The following is a 20,098-nucleotide window of genomic DNA, read 5'->3' on the forward strand; positions in this document are numbered from 1 at the left end:
AACGTTCTTCAATTTTGCATCCATTGGCAGATTTGATCTGACTTGTCAAATTGTGTCATTTTGAAAAAGTATTGCAGTGTGAATTATGCCTATCCAGTTATTGTTCAAGGAATTTTGGCTTTTCATCTTCTTTAAACTATCTGCACGAAATAAGGTAATGGCTGCAATGAAAGGTATGGGAATTTCTCAATTTAATTTGCAAAGACAGTAAATTTAATTGTGGTTTGACCACTGACTTTGGGGAAAAAGCCTGATTGTCACTAAAAGAATATAGCTTTATAAAGGTCACTCCTGTTTTTATACAGTACAAAAGGCTTCCTTTTAAAGTAGAATTAAATTCTGAAAATGAAAATTCCTGTTCTTAAGCAAGAATAAGATTTTTGAAAAAAAACTGTGGAGTATTAATGTTTTGACGGCAGGAAGCTGATTGAATTTAAGATATACATATACACCAGGGCTCCCAGGGATTGCGTGAGTTAATTTGTCCTGTACGCTTTACCTTTTTTCTCACCTTGAGTGTTATAGCTGCAAGGTTTTGTTTTCTACCAACTGAAAACAGATAGAACAAAGCATAGAGCAAAAACCCAGTTGAACTAACTTGAATCTTCGTTTGCTTTGCAGTCACCTTTCCTGTAAGTAATGTTGTTTTGTGGCTGTCGTTCCAGAGTGTAACACCAGTGTCTGAGTTCCTGTCTTCCTTTGATCTTTAATTACTGTCATATGACAGTGTGTCTGTGTTAAATGAAGATGTGGTCATGTGGTGCTGTGATTCTCTTCCTTTGTTGGTTCTAGGCCTGTGAGCTTGGACAGAATTCTGCCAAGCCGAAATACTTTAACAAGAATTCAGAAAAACTGGAAAAACTAGTATTGTGATTCTTATTAAAAACTGAAAGAACAGTAAATCAGGAACAAAAACAGAAGTTGTTTGAAAAGCTCAGCAGGTCTGGCAATGTCTGAAGAAAAAAAAATCAGAGTTAGTGTTTTGGGTCTGGTGACCCTTCCTCATGTCTGTAGATTCAATAGATTATCATGATCTGTATGGTTTGGATTATAATGATTTGAAATTCACTCCCATGGTCTTGGACTTATTTTTTAGTAAAGAGGAGGTCCTTTTTTAAAAATTATTTTGTTACTTGAGGCCTTTTCCTCATTCATACTTTAAACGTGTAAAGTCAAAGTAGTTTCAGGAGTTGCACAATTAAAATTTATGCATTACTTGAGTTATACCTGCAAGACAATGTGATAGTAGATTTACATTTTTTGTATCTCATTTTACAGATTTTCCAGTTGTAATGACTGGAAAAGTATCAGCGTTTGCTGCCATTATTTTGTGAAACTGACAGGAACTTCTGGAGTCTGCAAATGAGCAGTTAAGCATGCAAAGTTGTTGCCTATGACTTTCGTGCTCTCCACAGGGTACATTATTGAAATCTTTACGTTTGGGCATCAATAAGGAATCATTGATTTGAAATTAGCCCCAATTGTTTATACTATTAGTTTCTACGCAAAAACCTTGAAGTTGTTTTGAATTCAAATGTAAAAGGTAAAATTCAAAAGCAAGGGAGTTTTAGAGAAAGGGCGGCACAGTGGCTCAGTGGTTAGCACTGCTGCCTCACAGCGCCAGGGGCCCGGGTTCAATTCCACCCTCAGATGATTGTCTGTTTGTGTGGAGTTTGCACATTCTTCCCGTGTCTGCGTGGGTTTCCTCTGGGTGTTTTGGTTTCCTCCACAGTCCAAAGATGTGCAGGCTAGGTGGATTGGCCATGCTAAATGGCCCGTAGGGTTCGGGGATGTGTAGACTAGGTGGGTTACAGGGAAAGGGTAGTGGGATGCTTTGAGGGTTGGTGTGGACTTGTTGAGCTGAAGGACCTACTTTCATGCTGTAGGGCTTCTATGAATGAGATGAACGTACGAAGTTCATAACTATAACTGGACATTTCTTTGGCCCTGAAAATTAATTTTGATACCTATGGAATGCCAAATTTCTCCATTGCGTGTTGAAAAACTTCCTAAAACATTTTAATGCTTGTTAATGATGTGCTAACATGTTCTTTATTTTGCTTTTTTGAAATTATTTTTCAAACTGTGACTAGTTTGTTAATTTCTGGTTTGGAATTGAGAGACTTTTTCAATCTGCTTGCTTAGCTTTCTTAATAATGTCACAGTTGCTGGCCCCTGCAGCTGACGCCACGATGAAATTAATATCCGGAAAGGTGAAATCCATGCCTTTGAGATTACTGGATCTCTACGGTCAGCTTTTCTCCAGGCCAGCAGAAAGTGCAGTCACGTTACTGCTGGCTGCAAAATTCCAGGATTTTTTTTTTTAACCTCCAGCCCTTTAAACAAAGACTTTTTGGTTCCACATCTGTTTCTGTTCATGGGACTTCAAAGTTCGGATGGCTGTAAACAGTTTTCAGAGTTCATGTTTTTGCAGAATACTAGTTCCAGGTGGGATATGAGTGCACATGCTGGCACCAAGGGGCACGTGTATTCCCTACAGTATCTCTTCTTTTGCTAAAGATATTTACAAACATCAATTAAAGATATTTGGAAGAACTGGTATGCAGGATCACAGAAAAGTATTGCAAAACAAATGAGAACTTTTAAATTTCAAAAATTGGTTTCTTATTATGAATGTGCAGTCGGAAATAACCAGTGGTATTTTAGTTAAAATGCTAATCTTAACATTTTGCCTGCAGTGCCTTGGCATCGGAAAACAACATTACCATTATTACTGTTTATTATCAGTGAGTTTTCACAAATTATTTACAATCAAAATTCCTCCCACTTTTTTGCTCTTGCGAATGCCTCCATCAGCTTTCCTTGCCCGTCTCCCCAACCCTCACTTTTCACTCTTGGGTAGACTCTCTTGATTGTTCGAGCTTCTCTCACTGCTACTGGTGTAACCATGAGCAAAGGCTAGACCCAACCTTAAATGAACATCATAATATTTGCAAGTGTTATTTGGACAGGACATTAACGTGTTAAATTATAAAGTTTCCTGATATTAGGTGCTCTGCATGAACATTTAATACTTGTATATCAGCCACTCGCTGTAAACAAACTTTGCTTCTTTTATTACTTTTACTGAGGCCCACATTTAATGTTAAAATGTCTAATGTAAACACCTGAAAGAGTGCACCTTTCATAATGTAGTCCTCCCTCAAAGATGAAGAAATGTATAAGTCAAATGTAGAGTAAACTAGCTCTGCTGTGTTGCAATAACATGACGAAGGCCCAGAGCTCACTAAAATCTTTGAGAAAAGTTAATTTCTCATCAGATTATCAAGTCTTGATAGCTATCTTCTAAATAACAGAATAACAAAAATTGTATTGTGGTGTTTGAGAGCGTGTGGAATGAGTCATTTAACTGTTTCTTTCTTCCACATTTGCTGTCTCCTCCTGCCCTGTAAGTAAACTCCAAAGTATTAATTTAGTCATATTTTTCACCCTGGACCTGCTTCATTCAGTGTTCCAGCAGTAGAAAATCCTTGAGCATGTCGGGCAACATCTCTGAATTGAACAAACAAGTTCACAGCTTGGGTGTGAACATTTTACCACACCTGAAATGCAGTCTGATCTACTGAGTGTTTCCAGCTTTTTAATTTCAGTACTTTTTTTTAATGTTGCTGAGCAAGACACAAAGTTATAACGAGGCTTATGGCTTTTTAAAAAAAACTTTTGGTAAAGTTCTTTTTATATTTTGATGTTCTAGGCTCCTTTTGGCAACCAGTTTTGTCATGAAGTAAATGTAAACACAGGATTAACCAGGAATCGACAAGGATTTTCGTGTACTACCAATCAATAGCATAATAGTATCATCATTGTGGATAGTTGATCGTAATGGATAATGGAACACTAAACTGAACACACAGAACTGCACATGCTGGAAATCTGAAACTGAGTGCTGGAGAAACTGGCAGCAGCTGTTGAAGGAAAAGCCGTGTTAATATGTCAGGTCCAGTGACCCTTCATCAGAACTCAGACCAGTTCTGACAAATGGCTACTGGACTCCAAACATTAACTCTGCTGCTTCTCTTGGTTAATGGATATTTTTGGGACTGTAAGAAGGTTTGTAGGAAAAGTTCCCCCAGGGGACCCTTTTACTTTTTTTAAAAAAAGCAATCTTGGTCTGCAGGGAAAAATTTCCAAGTTTGCAGATAATACAAAACTTGAGAGCATTGTAAACTGTGAGGAAGATGATATAAAAGAGCATTGAGAAACTTGTGGACTGAGTAGATAGGTGGCAGAAATTCGGTGTGGGGGAATTGTGGGTGATGTATTTTGGTAGGAAAAATGTGGAGATATAGAATAAAACAAAGGATTCTGCCCTAAGTGATGTACATTGGCATAAGCCCTTAAAGATAGACGGGACAGGCTGAGCTAGCTGTTAATAAAGCAGACAGTATACTCGGCTTTATTAATAGGTGTATAGAGTATAGGAGCAAGAACTTAATTCTGAATCTATATAAGATGCTAGGTAGACTTTAGCTGGAGTATTGTGTACAATTCCGGATGCTACATTTTAAAGGATGGGAATGCTTTCAAGAGGGGACAGAAGATGTCAACAAGAATGGTTTCAGAGATGAAAAACTTCAGTTTGGATTGGACTAATTCGGACTGTTTTCATTGTAGAGGAGAAGGCCAAGAGGAGATTTGATAAACTTCTTGACAATGTTCCCCCTTTATAAAAGGATTGAGAGGTTTACATGTGAGGTAATACTTTTTTTAAAAAAAAAAGTGATGCAAGAGAAACATTTTCCCAAAGCAGGTAGCTAGGGCTTAGAATACGCTCCCTGAAGTATGATGAAGGACGTTTCAACCGAGGCTTCTCCCTATCTACTGTATCCAGCTGGCTCATGACTTTTAAAAACCTCTATCAAATCTCCTCTTCGCCGCCTTCTCTCTAAGGAAGGCCATCTCAATTTCTTCACTTCACAGGGGGAAAGTTTAAAGGGGATGTGTGAGGAAGCTCTTTCATACAGAAGATAGTAAATGGAATTCGCTGCCACGGGAGGTAGTAAAAGCAGATACACTTGCAATGTTTAAGAGGCTTTTACACAGACACCTGAGCAGACAGGGAATATAGGGATATGGACCATTGAAGGCAGATGGGATTAGTTTAGAATAGCATCATGGTTGGCATAGACATGGTGGACCAAAGGGCCTGTTTCTGGGTGTTGCTGCTCTATGTTCTTACCCTTCTAACCAAAATTTCTCATACCTGGAACCATTCTCTTCTGCACTCTGTCTAATGTGTTCCCATATTTCCTTTAATGTTGTACCAACAACTGTACACAGTTCTCGAACAGAGCTCTAATAAGTGCCTTATACATGTTCAACACCACTTCCCTGCTCTTGTACTCTATGCCCCTATTAATAAAGCCAACAACACTCCGTGCTTTATTAACTGCTCTCTGCACCTCTTCCGCTGCCTTCAATGCACATATATGTTCAGTTTCCCCTGCTCCTGTACTCACATTAGAATTGTACCCCTGTTTTGTATTGTCTATGTTCTTCTTACCAAAGTGCATCACCCCTCACTTTTCAGTTTTGTACTACTTTTACTGCTTATCTGCCCACTCCACCAACTTGTCTGTGTTCTTTTTGGAGTTCCACACTGTCATCCTCAGTTTATAATTCTTCCAAGTTTCATGTTGTCCCCTCTACACCAAGATTCAGATCATTAATGTCAATAAAAGCAAGGGTCCAGATACCAACCCCATAGAACTCCACTACAAACCTCCTTCTAACCCAAAAAAGTCCATTAACCATTACTCTGTTTCCTATCATTCAGCCAATTTTGCTACTTTCCCTTTTAGACCCTGACCTGTAACTTTCCTCAAGTCTGTGTGGCACTGTATCCAATGCCTTCTGGAAATTCATGTACACCACATCAACAACATTGCCCTCCATTGAGGCTTTTTGTTACCTTTACGACAACCTTCAAATCAGTTAAACATGATTTCCCCTTTAGAAATCCATACTGACTATTCCTAATCACCTTCTTTTTTCCATGTGACTATTAATTCTATCCCAAACAATTGTTTTGAGAAGTTTCCCTACCACTGAAGTTAAAGTAATGGTCTGTAGTTACGGACTTATCCAGACCTTTTAGACCAAGGCTGTTGGGTTTGCAATTCTCCAGTTTTCTGGCACCTCCAGGGAAGACTGAAAGATTGTACCCAGAAATTGCTCTGCAGTTTCTACCCTCACTTCCTTAAAATCCTTTGTGTCTCATCCAGTTTCGGTGCGTTGTTAACTTTAAGTGCCACAAAGTGATCCAAGTCCACTTCCTTATTAATTTTGACCACTGCTGTGACACAGCTTCCTTCTGTCACCATGATCAGTGCCACATCCTCCTCCTTTGTAAAGACAGATGTAAAGTGTTCATTTAACACCTCTAGCCTGCCTGCCTGCCCGCCCCTGCTTCCATGTGTAATTTCCCTTTTTGGTCTCAAATCACGCTATATGTCCTTCACCACCTTTTGTACTATTTATATACCTGAAGAAGACATTGAGCTTTCCATTAGTTAGCTGCTGGCCTCTTCTGACAAATGAGGAAGGAAGATATTTAAAAATTGGCATTAGGCCAGATGACCGGTCTCCTGGCACAGATGGCAAGCATCTTAAGTTTACTGAGGGAGGGTGAAAATTGCTGAGACTGACCTCAATTTTCCAATGCTCTTTGGATATGGAAGAAATATCTAAGGTTCTTGAGTAGATTTGTAGCTCGGTTTGTGAATGCTGTGGTTGGTTGGCTCGTTGAGCTGGTTCGTTAGTTTGCAGACATTTCATAGCCTCCGCTGAAGCACCGTTGTGTTTTCCCGCCTGGTATTTAAACTCTTGGGTCCGTTGGAGTTGATTGCCTCATTTCCGGTTTTCCTCTGCGGTGGTGTATATATAATAAGGTCTAATTCTACATGTTTATTGATGGCCTTCTTGGTGGAGAACCGGCCTCGAGGAATTCTCGCACTTGTCTCTGCTTGGCCTGTCCCAGGATCCTGATGTTGTCCCATTTGAACTGGTGGTTCTCCTTATCCATGTGAATGGAGATGAGTGAGTATCGATCGTGTCTAGTTGGTGTTCATGTATTCTTGTGGCCTGTTTCCTTCCTGTCTGTCCAATCTAACGTTTGTTGCAGTCCTTGCATGGAATTATGTGTATCACGTTGGTTCTGTCTGTAGTGGGTAGGGGGTCTTTGGTTCGAGTTAACAGTTGGCATAGGGTTGACATCGGTTTGTGTGCTACTCTGATGCCCAATGTCGTAGGCGTCTTGTAGTCAGTTCAGATATGTTCTTGATGTATGGTAGCGTGATGAGTGCATCAGGACATGCAGTATCTTCCTGTTGTTTGTGTGATAGACACCAAATTCCATGCAAGGACTGCAGCAAACATTACATTGGACAGGCAGGAAGAAAACTGGCTACAAGAATACATGAACACCAACTAGCAACAAAAAGACACGACCGATAACTCCCTCGCCTCCATTCACATGGATAAGGAGAACAACCAGTTCGATTGGGACAACGTCAGGATCCTAGGACAGGCCAAACAGAGACAAGCACAGGAATTTCTAGAGGCTTGATTCTCCACCAAGAAGGCCACCAATAAACACAGAGCTAGACCCTTATATACACAACTGCGAAGGAAAACCGGAAATGAGGTGATCAAATCCAACGGACCCCAGAGTTTAAATACTAGGCGAGAAAACACAACAACGCTTCATCGGAGGCTGCACTGATGATGTTATCCAGCAGGGTAATGAAACATCTGCAAACTAATGAACCAGCTTGGTGAGCAAACTAACCATAGCAAATCAGAGATGCCAGAGGACTGAAGGTTTGCCACTGTTTAAGAAAAATGGAAAAGGAATAAATCTGGTAACTATTGACAAGTAGTGTCCCCAGCCAAGCACTCATCCCGTGCAGACCAACTGGCAGAGGTGTTCGCCAACATCTTCTACCTCGCCCTTCTACAAACCAAAGTCCCCACCTGCTTCAAGAAGATCACCATCATCCCCGTACCCAAGAAAACACATGCAGCATGCCTTAATGACTACCGCCCCGATAGCTCTGACTTCAATAATCAGGAAGTGCTTTGAGAGGCTGGTCATGGCCCACATCAACTCCAGTCTCCCAACCTGCCTCGATCCCCTACAATTTGTCTACTGACACAACAGAGCCACATATCCCTAGCCCTGCATTCATCCCTGGAATATCTGGACACACAGACACCTACATCAGACTCCATCTGACTACGATTTCACCTTCAACACCATTATTCCCTCCAGACCGATCACACAACTCCATGACCATGGTCTTGGCTCCGCCGTCTGCAACTAGATCCTCAGCTTTCTGACCCATAGGCTGCAATCAGTGAGGATAGGTAACTGCACCTCCTACACAATAACACTCAGCACTGGCGTTCCCCCACCCACCCTCCCCCTCCCCCCTAAGGATGCGTCCTCAGCTTGTAGTCCATGTACACCTATGACTGTGTTGTCAATTTCTGAATGAGCCCCACCTACAAGTTTGCTGATGACACCACTGTAGTGGGATGGATATAAGTTAAACTACAGAAGGGAGATATAGGGCTTGGTGACATGGTGCAATGAAAACAATCTGCCTTTTAATGTCACCAAAACTAAAGAACTGATGGTTGAGTTCAGAAAGAAAGGAGGAGAACACGCCTCCATTTACATCAGTGGAACTGAGGTTGAGAGAGCGAAGAGCATAAAGTTCTTCAGACTGACGATAACTGATGACCTGTCCTGGACTTCCCACGTAGATGCGACAGTCAAGAAGGCACAACAATGCCTTTTCCTCAGGCTGCCCAGGAAATTTTGCATGTCCATGAGGTCCCTTACCAACTTCTACAGATGCACCATTGAAACCATACTGTCCAGGTGCATTATGGCCTGGTATAGAAATTGCTCTGCCCAGGACTGAGAAACTACAGAAGGTGGTGTGCGCAGCCCAGACCATCACGGAAGCCAAGCTTCTATCTATGGACTCTATTTACACAGCTAGCTGCCACGGAAATGTGGCTGACATTACTGGGGTGCGATGAATCTTTGATGTTCTCCTACAACCTCTTCTGTCGGGCAGACGATACAGAAGCCTGAACATGCGCAAGCAGGTTCAGGAACAGCTTCTTTCTGGCCTTTATCAGACTGTTCAATGGACTCTAGCCTTAAGTAATGTAGCCTGCAATGTAACCTGTATGCCTCTAAGTTTTTTTTTATCTGTACATCCTTTGCTTGCTGTGATCTGCCTGTACCGCTTGCAAACAAAGCTTTTTACTGTCTTTTGGTACGCGTGACAATAAATCAATCAATCAACGAAGCTGGCAACACTGTTAGAGGGAATCTAGAAATACGGGAATTGGCACTTGAAAGAATACAGTTTAACAAATGAAAATGGATTTGTTTAATTTTTTTGTGCTTGACTATCTTGATTGAAGATTTTAATAAACTAAAAGTGTTGGTGATGGTATAATTGATATGTATGTGGATTTTCAAAAGATGTTTGATAAAGGAATACTGAGTTTTGTGCTACAATATGTATCGTGATCTTCAAACTTGTGTACAAATTTAAAAGGGCAATGACTGTGTGAATACAATGACCGTCAAGGTCTCTAATTACTAAAATAGAATTAATGCTGTAGAACAAAAGTAGAATTTTCTGAAGAAACTCAGCAAGTCTGGCTGCATTTGTGAGGAGAAAAGAGTTAACGTTGCGAGTGCAGCGACACGTCAGTTATGTGGAAAGATTATGTGGGGTTACTGTTCTTGTAGCAACAAAGGTTGAGGACAGATTTGACAGAGATACTCCAATGTTGTTGGGGGGGATGGTGTTTGCTGTTTTGAATTCTAAAAGGGATGGTGACCAAAGGAATAGGGACATTTAAGCGACTCTTGGATAGGCACATGGATGATAGTAAAATGTAGGGTATGCAGGATAGTTTGATCTTTAGTAGGATAATCGGTCAGCACAACATCGTGGGCCGACGGGCCTGTACTGTTCTATGTTCTACATTCAAAGGACATGTGTAGGTTTATTGCTACAGGAACCATAAGGGGGGAGTTTTGCTGTGGCCTGAAATACACTATGGTAAGAGCAGTGGAAACTATTTCCAGTAGTAACTTTCAAAGCAACAATGAACAAAGGCTAGATAAGCAGAATTGCTTCCTCCTGTTCTATGTGATGTTATTCCACGATTATAAGAAGCAAGTATTCCATCAGAAAAAAAAACAATCTGTTAAATTTGGTTGTGGTTATGTTGTATGAATAACACTCATCTTCTGAGTTGTGGGAATTAATCATGCTGCCTTTATTGGCAGAGCTTCAAGCTGCAGATTTCCACCCCCAGACCTTTATTTGCTTCACAGAATGAAGACCATATTAGCATTTTTTACACCTCAGTTAAGTGACCAGATTACAATTTTACTTTCTGTTTGTGCTATTTTATGGACAATGTCATTTCTTCAATTGAAGGCTAACAGCCAGTATTTTTGCTGCTGACATGAAAGAAAAGTTGGATGTTAATTTTTAAAAACTGTGCAGGTTCTGTCTGCTAACTTCACAAATGTGTCCTAATGTGGTCTTCTGTTTGTTCTAATTTGAACACAGTTGAATGTCTGTTTATTGGTTGGGATGTGCAGTATTTAGAATGATATTTTTTAATCTTCTGATTTCTCACCCATTGCGTGCGTGTGTGTTGACAGAAATGATTTGTAGCTTCGTTATTTTAAATCTTTTTAAGGTACCCTTGCCATAAAACCTAGCTCCAAAGTACCATTGGTTTTGGTGCTGCAGGACCTAAAATAAATAGTGTGCTCACCCCAGATTTGACATATAGCCCATGCCTTGAGGGCGTTTGAAAAATGATGGTGTGGGTGACGTATGTGTCCAGTGGAAGTAAGATGTGCTGGGCAGATTGAAACATTCTGTCAGAAGAGTGGTGCTGGATCTTTTAGAGGAAGTGGGTGGTTCTGAAAGGTTTTTTATCTCCCCAGTTTTTGAGTTTCATTTAATCTTTCATGGGATTAGGACATCGCTGAAGTTAGCGTTTATTACTCATTCCTAATTACCCCAAGTGGTGTGTTAGGCCATTTCAGAGGGCAGTTAAAAGTCAATCACATTGCTGTAGACCTGGAGTCCTGTATCAGCTGGTAAGGATGGCAGATTTCCTTCCCTAAAGGAAATAAGTGAACTCGATAGATCTTATCATCAATTATTGATAGTTGTTGTGATCACCATTGGTGAGACCAGCTTTATATTCAAAATTTATGAACTGAATCTAAATTTCATTGATTGAAACTACGTCCTCCAAGCATTAGCCTGGATGTCTGGGTTGCTTGTCCAGTGACATTACCATGTACCCCCAGTCACAGTTCCTGTTCGGATGCAGTATCAGAGAGGGAGAAGGATAATTAGACCGTGCTACCCACCTACGGTCCTCAGACACCGCTGCTTCTATCTGTACAGCAGCCAGGAGCAATGTGCGCAGCAATTACACTTCAAGTTCAGTGGTCACTGAACTGTACAACCTCCTTGGACTAAACCTGAAGCCATAGAATAAGCTGAACATGGCACTGCCTGTGGATGTCTGGGTCAAGATGACTTTAAATTCTTTACACCAACAAATGCTCTGAAACTGGAGTCAGCAACATGATCAAAGTCTCTCTGTAATAAAAACAAAACTGGGATTGCTGGAAATTTTGAAACACAAACAGAAGGAGCTGGAGTAACTCAATGGGTCCGGCAGCATCTGTAGAGAAAAGCAGAGTTAATGTTTCCGGTCCCGTTCTGACTGGTCACTGGGCTTGAAATGTTAACTCTGCTTCTCTCCCTACAGATGCTGTCAGTCCTGCTGCATTTCTCCAGTACTTTGTTTCTCTCTGGTCTGTCTATCTGCAGACCTCACGGTTGAGGACCTGTGCACAAGCTGAAAGAGCAGCATCATCTCTCTAGATGTGTCTCTAACTCCGTTTCCATTGGATAGAGAAGGCAACAAGTAGTCACTTTTTTGCTCCTTCTTTGTAGTTAACATTTGAGATTTTAGGTTGTTGACTTACTCGCCGAGCTGGCTTGTTCTCGTTCAGACGTTTTGTCACTGTGCTAGGTAACATTATCAGTGGAGCCTCCGATGAAGCGATGTTATTCTACTCCGCTTGGAATATATACTGTCTGGTCCGTTATGGTGAGTAGTGTCATTTCCAGTTTTGATCTGTATGGGTTTGTATGTTGGGTCCAATTCTATGTTTGTTGATCGCATTATGGGTGGAGAACCATGCCTCTAGGACTTCCCGTGCCTGTCTGTTTGGCTAACCAAAGTAGCCCAAGCCAAACATAGACACACACGGGAATTCCTGGAGGCATGGCTCTCCACCCATAATGCGATCAACAAACATATAGAATTGGACCCTATATACAAACCCATACAGATCAAAACTGGAAATGACACTACTCACAATAACAGACCAGACAGTATACATTCCAAGCGGAGTAGAATAACATCGCTTCATCCGAGGCTCCACTGATGCTGTCACCTAGCACAGTGATGAAACGTCTGAACGAGAACAAGCCAGCTTGGCAAGCATGTCAACAACCTCACCCACAAGCCGAGCTACAGATCTTTGCCAAAACTTTGAATTTCAGATTTTAATTTAAACATAACTTTTTCTTCCTGTAGGTGAATCCACTTCTGGAAGCATTTGGAAATGCCCAGACTGTGATGAATGATAACAGCAGTAGATTTGGGAAGTACATTCAACTGAGATTTCACAACACTGCAGGTAAAAATGTCAATCTGTCTCCCCTGCATCCAGTTGAAGGACAAGAGCTGAATATATTCTGTTCTGACTCTTTATTGACAGATGTCTCCAGATGTAAAAGCAAAATATGGCAGATACTAGAAACCTGAGGCCAAAACAGAAAATGGGGAATATTTCCAGCAATATATTTTTTTTTGTTAATTTAATGCTCCCAGCCATTCCAGACTTTATCTCTGCTCAGATCTGAAATGTTTGAATCTTTTAATTGCCATCAAGAATGGTCAAGTAATAACTTCAAGAAGAAAGCCCTCCCCCATGTTCTCAGGTTAACTAGGAATTCACATTGTAACAATGATTTTAAAAAGAATTTGACAAACTGTTATGTAACACTTGTGTCTCTTGTATGTGGTGTTGACGGTTGATCAGCTCGCCTGAATGCAGGCTGGTATTTTTCTCCATTTGGCAATAAGATAACTTTAAGTGAATGTCCTGGTGGAAACTTACGACTGTTCTGTACTTGCATTGCACAGTTTTAGTCAGATTAAACCCCAGCAGTTTACTGATGTAATAAATGCACAAAAATGGAAATTATTTTTAGCCCCCTACTTATTGGGACCCTGCTGTATTTCTGCACCTCCTTTGTTTTGAATTTGTACGTTTTTTTGTTTTAACTGTGTTTTCCTTTTACCGTCACTACCCAATAGATGAGTTACATTGAGGAAGAACTGGACTATTTAGGGTTCTTCTGAAAGCCAGAGTTAAGACCAGATCATAACTTTTTCTGATTCTGTCTGATGAATTGGATGTTGACTGTAATATGTATAACTTGATGCTTCACGTTTTTACTCAGTGAAAGGTGCTAAAATCAATGAATACCTCTTGGAGAAATCCCGGGTTGTACATCAGGATGAAGGCGAGAGAAACTTTCATATATTCTACTATATGTTTGCTGGAATATCTGCTGCTGACCAGGAAGTTTATGGTCTCCTGGACTCTAAGTTTTACAGGTAATATTTTTATTTTAGCAGTGTGCCATGTGTTTGTTTTAGATTTGTTCTTAATGTCAAGTAGGTTGTTATTTTAATAGAACTCTGAAAGGCACCTTATTAATGTAACATTGTTCCAGTTAAAGGTATATTGAAAGCCTTCATTATACCATATAAAAAAACGAGAACTGCAGATGTTGTAAATCAAAAACAAAAACAGAAATTGCTGGTAAAGCTGAGCAGGTCTGGCAGCATCTGTGGAGAGAAATCGGAGTTAACATTTATGGCTGAGTGGCCTTTCCTCAGAACGGATGGAAACGAAATGTAGACTGGGTATCCACTTCACAGAACACTTGAGTTCAGTCTACAGAAAAGACTCAGCATCTGGTTGCCTGCCACTTTGACGCACTGCCGTGTTCCCTGGCCAACATCTCTGTCTCAGGCTTGCTGTAGCGAAGCTCTGCATGAGCTGGAAGAACAACACCTCATTTTCCACTTGGGGACCCTGCAGCCTTCCGGACACAATATCGAGTTCAGTAACTTTAGGGCTTGAGCTCTCCCATGTCCTTATCCTAACCTTGACACACCAGGTCTTGTTATCACATAGTCTGCTATTACAAACAACCCAGGTCCCATTAATCACTATTCACCCTCCTATCCAGCTCGTTATCCACTCCTTCGTCTACCCAACTGTTGTTCTGTCACTTTGGGCTCTACCCCACCTATCATTTACTCCTTATCTCCTCCTCCCGCCCCCCCTTGCCCCAACCTTCTGCATGTAAACTGATATTTTCCTAACTACCATCAGTTCGGAGGAAGGGTCACTAGACCCAAAATGTTAACTTTGATTTCTCTTCACAGATGCTGCTGAGCTTTTCCAGCGATTTCTGTTTTGGCTTCATTATGCCCTTCAACTTGAACTGTTATGTGGATAGTAGAATATACAAAATTGAAATAATCTGTAATGTTGCTTTCTTTCCTTCCTATTATTATACCACAATCCAAACTTTTCCTAGGTACTTAAATCACAAATATGGTGCAGCTGAAACCATCCAGCACTGGAGCAAGAAGTATAATGAAGTGTGCAATGCCCTGGATATGGTTGGCTTTTTAGAGCAGGTAAATAGCTGCATTTCCAGAAACCTCAGGACTGTAATTCAGTTGTTAAAATGTTCATGTCTTGTGTTCAAATAAAATAGGTGTATCCAAATCGAAGATCTGTGACGCTATTCAGGAATTTTTATTCATTCATTAGATGTGGTATCACTGGATGAATCAGCATCTACTGCCCATCCTTAGTTACTCTTGAGAAGGTAGTGTTGAGCTGCTGCTTTCAACTAGTGTCTGACCGTTTGCTGTAGGTAGAACCACAATGTTACAGAGTAAATTCTAGGATTTTGACCCGGTGACCATGAAGGAGCCAGGTGATGTGTTTGCAAGTCAGGATTGTGAGCTGCTTGGAGGGGAACTTGCAGATGTGGTGTTCCCTTGTATCTGCTGCTTCTGTCTTTCTAGATGGAAGTGATTTTGGGTTTGAAAGGTGCAGCCTGAGCAGCTTGGGTAAATTTCTGCAGTGCATCTTGTAAATGGTACGTAAGAACTAGGAGCAGAAGCAGGCAATTCAGCCACTCTGCTGTTTTGATATGATCACGACTGATCTTATCTTGGCCTCAACTCTACTTTTTCCTGCCCATTCCCCATTAGCTATCAGCCCATTCCTAATTAAAAATCTGTCTATCTCCTCCTTAAATTTACACAATGCCCCGGTATCTGCTGCCCTCTAGTGAATTCGTTTCATGATCCTTTGAGATAAGTAATTTCTCTTCATCTCTGTTTTAAATCTGCTACCCCTTAGCTAAAACTGTGACCTCTCAGCGTAGACTGCCCCATGTGAAGAAGCATCCTTTTCTATATCTACACACTGCTGCTACTGAGTGTCAGGGTTGGAGGGAGTGAATGTTTATGGATGGGTCCCAATCAGCAGGATGGTGTCAAATATGTTGATTATGGTTGGAGCTGCACACGTCAAGGCAAGTGGAGAGTAGTATTCCATCACACTCCTGACTTGTGTCTTGCAAATTGTGGACAGGCTTTGGAGAGTCAGGAGTTGAGCTACTCGCTGTAGGATTCCTAGCCTGTAACTTGCTCTTACAGCTACAGTACTTGTATGGCTAGTCCCATTCAGTTTCGGGTCACAGATGACCTGCCAGGATGTTGATAGCGGAGGATTCCGTGATGGGAATGCCAATGAAACTTGAGGGGCGATGGTTAGATTGTGTCCTATTGGAGATGTTCATTTGTGTGGTGTGATTTCTTTTTTTTCTACTTGCCACTAGTCAGCACAAGCCTGGATATTTTGCCAAGGGCTGCTTCAGTATCTGAGGAGTCACGAATGGTGCTGAATTTTGTGCAGTCATCAGCGAACATCCTCATGTCTGACCTTCAGTTGGAGGGAAGGCTGTTGATGAAGCAACTGAAGATGGTTGGGCCTAGGACACTACCCTGAGGAACTCCTGCAGAGATGACTGACCTCCAACAACTACAATCCTCTTCCTATGTGCCCCTGATATCCATTGATTCCAGTTTTGCTAGATCTCCTTGATGCCAGGCTTAGTCAAGCGCAGCCTTGATGTTGAGGGCTGTCGCACTCACCTCGCCTCTGGAATTCAGCTGTTTTTGTCCACGTTTAAACTGCGTCTGTAATGAGTTCAGGAGCTGAGTGGCCCTAGGGGAACCCAAACAGCATCACTCCTGAGCAGGTTATTGCGAAACAAGGCTGCTTAATATCATTATTGATGACACCTTCCATCACGTTGCAAATGATCAAGAGTAGACTGTTGGGGTGGTAGTGTGCTGGACTGGATTTGTTCTGCGTTTTATGTTCAAGGCATACCTGGGTAATTTTCCACATCGTCCGGTAGATGCCAATGTTGTAACTGCTGGGACAACTTGGTCAGGCGAGTGGCACGTTCTGGAGCACAAGTCTTCAGTATTATTGCCAGAATGTTGTCAGGGCCTGTAGCCTTCACAGTATCCATTGTCTCCAACCATCTCTTGATATCACGTGAAGTGAATCGAATCAGCTGAAGAATGGAATCTGTAATGCTGGGGAGTTCTGGAGGGGGCTGCAATGGCACTTCTGGTTGAAGATTGTGGTGAATGTTTCAGTCTTGTCTTTTGCACTGATGTGCTGAGCTCTCCTATTATTGAAGATGGGGATGTTTTATCAAGCGAGTTGTTTAGATGTCCACCAACATCCAGGTCTAAGTGTGGCATGAATGCTTTGATTCCAAACCAAAAGGATTGGATCCCTTGGCTCTAATTATCTTTTGCTGCTTTATACCATTTTCACATACCACTGGTCCTGTTTTATAGCCTCACCAAATTGACAGCTCAATTTGGGAATGCTTGCTGTTGCCTCCCCCCCGACCCCCGTCCCCTGGCATTCTCCCCTGCACTATTCATTGAGCTAAGGTTGATTGCCTGACTTGGCGGTAATGGTAGGGCGGGGGATATGCTGCGCCATCAGTTTGCAGATTGCGTTTGAGTACAGTTCAGCTGCTGATAACCCACAGTGTCTCATGGATGCTGGCTGTCAGTAGTTCAAACCAGTAAGTACCATTCCAATGTTCTAGTCCCATAACACTAAATTTAACCTAAAGTAGCCATCTAATGTCCTTTAGAAATCGCTAATCATTTCTACTTCCACCATCATTGTAGTAATATGTTCCAGATCATTAACACTTGCTGCGTAAAGTAACTTCGCCACTCATTCCTACCTGCATTTCTTGCCCAAACCATTAAATCTGTATCCCCTCATCCTTTTTACTATCATGGGCTAATGAGAACAGCTTTTCTTTATCTTCCCTGGTGCAAGTTTGCCTTGCAATATCCATATCTTTTGATCTTTACCTGATGTGGCAATGCTTATATTGTATCTTGTGACACAAACTGAGCATGCATATCATGATGTTTACGTATGCAACGGACACTATATACAAACATTACATTACATTCCTTAGATACATGGTGTCTGACCTAATATTTAAGCTGTTAAGTTGCAAGAGAGGAGCACATCTCCCAGTAGAATGTTAAGCTTTGAATGATCTGAAGTAAGATGCAGTATGAGAGTTTTACAAACTCTGGTTACATGCTACGATACGATGATGTTATCATAACAATGTATCTTTAAAATTATTTTGACCATGAATACAATACATATCATGTAATCTTGTATATCTCGACCAAATGGAAATCTGCAGCACACAGGCTATTTGGCTATTAAACCGACATAAAAGAATGGTCTAATCAACCCAGTCCCTTTTTTCTAATTCTTGGCCCATTACCTTGTAGGTAAATGTATAACCAAGTACTTTTTAACTGTTTAAGATTTTCTGCCTTTTCAATGCTTTTAGCCAGTGAATTGCAAATCCATACAAATCTCTAGATAAAACATTCTCCCACTGAATCGACTGTAAACCAATGTTTTACCCTAACTCTGTAAACTCTGGTGGCGAACTCTTCAGCCATGGGCAGTCAGCTCTTGCTGTGCACTCTAAAAAGAAATTGTCTAGATAAAGTGAAAACATCTGTGCTTCAGGGACGTAGACCTTCATCCGTGTTGTGCTACTGATCATGTTTATGGGATTGACTTGCGAGTCACTATTGAAATGTATTCAAAATGAAGGACTGGAATGTGAATTTTAAACCATACAGTATTGTCCAAATTCTTGTTTATAATCCATCCATTTTTCTTTTGTTTCAAAATAACATTAAAATGTGGCATGTTTTAGAAATCTGACCTTTCTGCAATGAATATCTGTGGAAGATGTTCAATATATTTGAACACAATTTGAAGAAATCCTAAGGGTACATGTGCACTTAATTTTATCCTATTTAACACACCCATGTTTTTCCACTCATTCCTAGTGTCCAATTAAGATTTATGAATTGTGTACTAATTTTAGACTTACCAGGTTGCTTCCGAAGCACTTTTTCTTCCTGCTTTTGATTTTTCTGTATAAGAGCATTCTAGCCCATCTGATCCACCCACATGTATTTACTGCCACACTGAGGGAGCATTTTGGTACCTGTAGTGTGTTTGTGCTACAGTTAAGTCACCAGACAAGATATTGTAGATGCATACTTAACTTTTTTCTGTACTTAATAACTTAATTCTTTAGTTTTTAAAACAGTTAAATGAAAACTTAAAAGTAACTAAGAGAAGGCTCTTAAGTTCAGTGTTGTTTGTGTTGGTTGAGTTTAGAAGGTTGAGGTGTAACCCCACTGTAGACAGCATCAGTGAGCGCAGGTTAAATTCTGCTCTCTGAATACTGGGTCATGTATTACCATCACAACCAATGCCCACTCAACCCCTGCCCTCCCCCTCAATTGCTGACCCTTGACTATCTTTGCATCTCTGAAGGGCAGAAGATTAGTTATCCAACTTCTGAATCAGGGACTGATATTTATTGAGGGTATGTGAGTCCATTGGATGAGAGTGACTCAATTGGCATCACCTTGGTTTGCCCCAGTGTAGCTAATGGCCATATGAAAAAGATTGTGTAATAGTTACATGGTCATACAGAACTTGATTGCTTGGGGAAAAGAAACACAGAATTTCAAACCTTTTTGTCTTGCACCCATCAAGATATTTCTCAAAAATACCAATTCATGGGGGAAGACCAGTTACTCTACATGAGATTGCTGATTAATTGCCACATTGAATCTGCTTGTTTGGTAGTGTCTGTACCATGGAGATTATACATGTTGATTCTGATGGACACTTAGGAGCCAGGCTTTTTAAAACAAATTTAATCAAGGTAGGTTGACTCTGATTGATTGGTCAGGGCATTGCCTTGAGAAATGAACCAGCAAATGACTGACATCCTATTTTGTTGAGTGGAAACAGTCACTGTGCGTTTTGTTCCTCCTGTTTTTATAAACAATCAGGTACTGTATCATGTAGCTTCCAATAGATGAAAGTGCATCATATTGTGAGCCTGACTGATCATTCTAAATTGGCTTAGTTGCCAACCCATTAGCACTCCCTTTTCATGCTGTGTAAATGATTATTTTCCCTTGAATTGGTATTCTTGCAAAATTTCTTGAGTGCAAAACAAAAAGCATCAACAAAACATGCCTTTCTTTCACAGTACTCAAGTTATGGGACTAATTCAAAGTGTGATCTCCTAAATGTGAATGAGTGAAAGAATTGAGATGGCACCCATTTTTGCATGCACAGTAGAGAAAAATCGGGTGATTTAAAATAAAGACCGACTAAAATGTTCTTTGCTTTATGAGGATGGAATTAACAGATAGTAGGAACTGC

General features: G+C 40.9%; 1 protein-coding gene across 1 annotated transcript in view; it reads left to right on the forward strand.

The window, feature by feature from the left end:
- LOC109922919 (myosin-IIIb) overlaps positions 1–20,098 on the forward strand; it is a 133,326-nt gene that overhangs the window by 60,941 nt on the left and 52,287 nt on the right. The window contains exons 5-7 of the mRNA XM_048618487.1: positions 12,700–12,802; positions 13,632–13,788; positions 14,784–14,886. Of these exons, the coding sequence (XP_048474444.1) occupies positions 12,700–12,802; positions 13,632–13,788; positions 14,784–14,886 (363 nt within the window). The remainder of the gene's footprint in view (positions 1–12,699; positions 12,803–13,631; positions 13,789–14,783; positions 14,887–20,098) is intronic.

The sequence above is a fragment of the Rhincodon typus genome, chromosome 1 (assembly GCF_021869965.1).
Source record: "Rhincodon typus isolate 14 chromosome 1, sRhiTyp1.1, whole genome shotgun sequence".
Taxonomy (NCBI): domain Eukaryota; kingdom Metazoa; phylum Chordata; class Chondrichthyes; order Orectolobiformes; family Rhincodontidae; genus Rhincodon; species Rhincodon typus.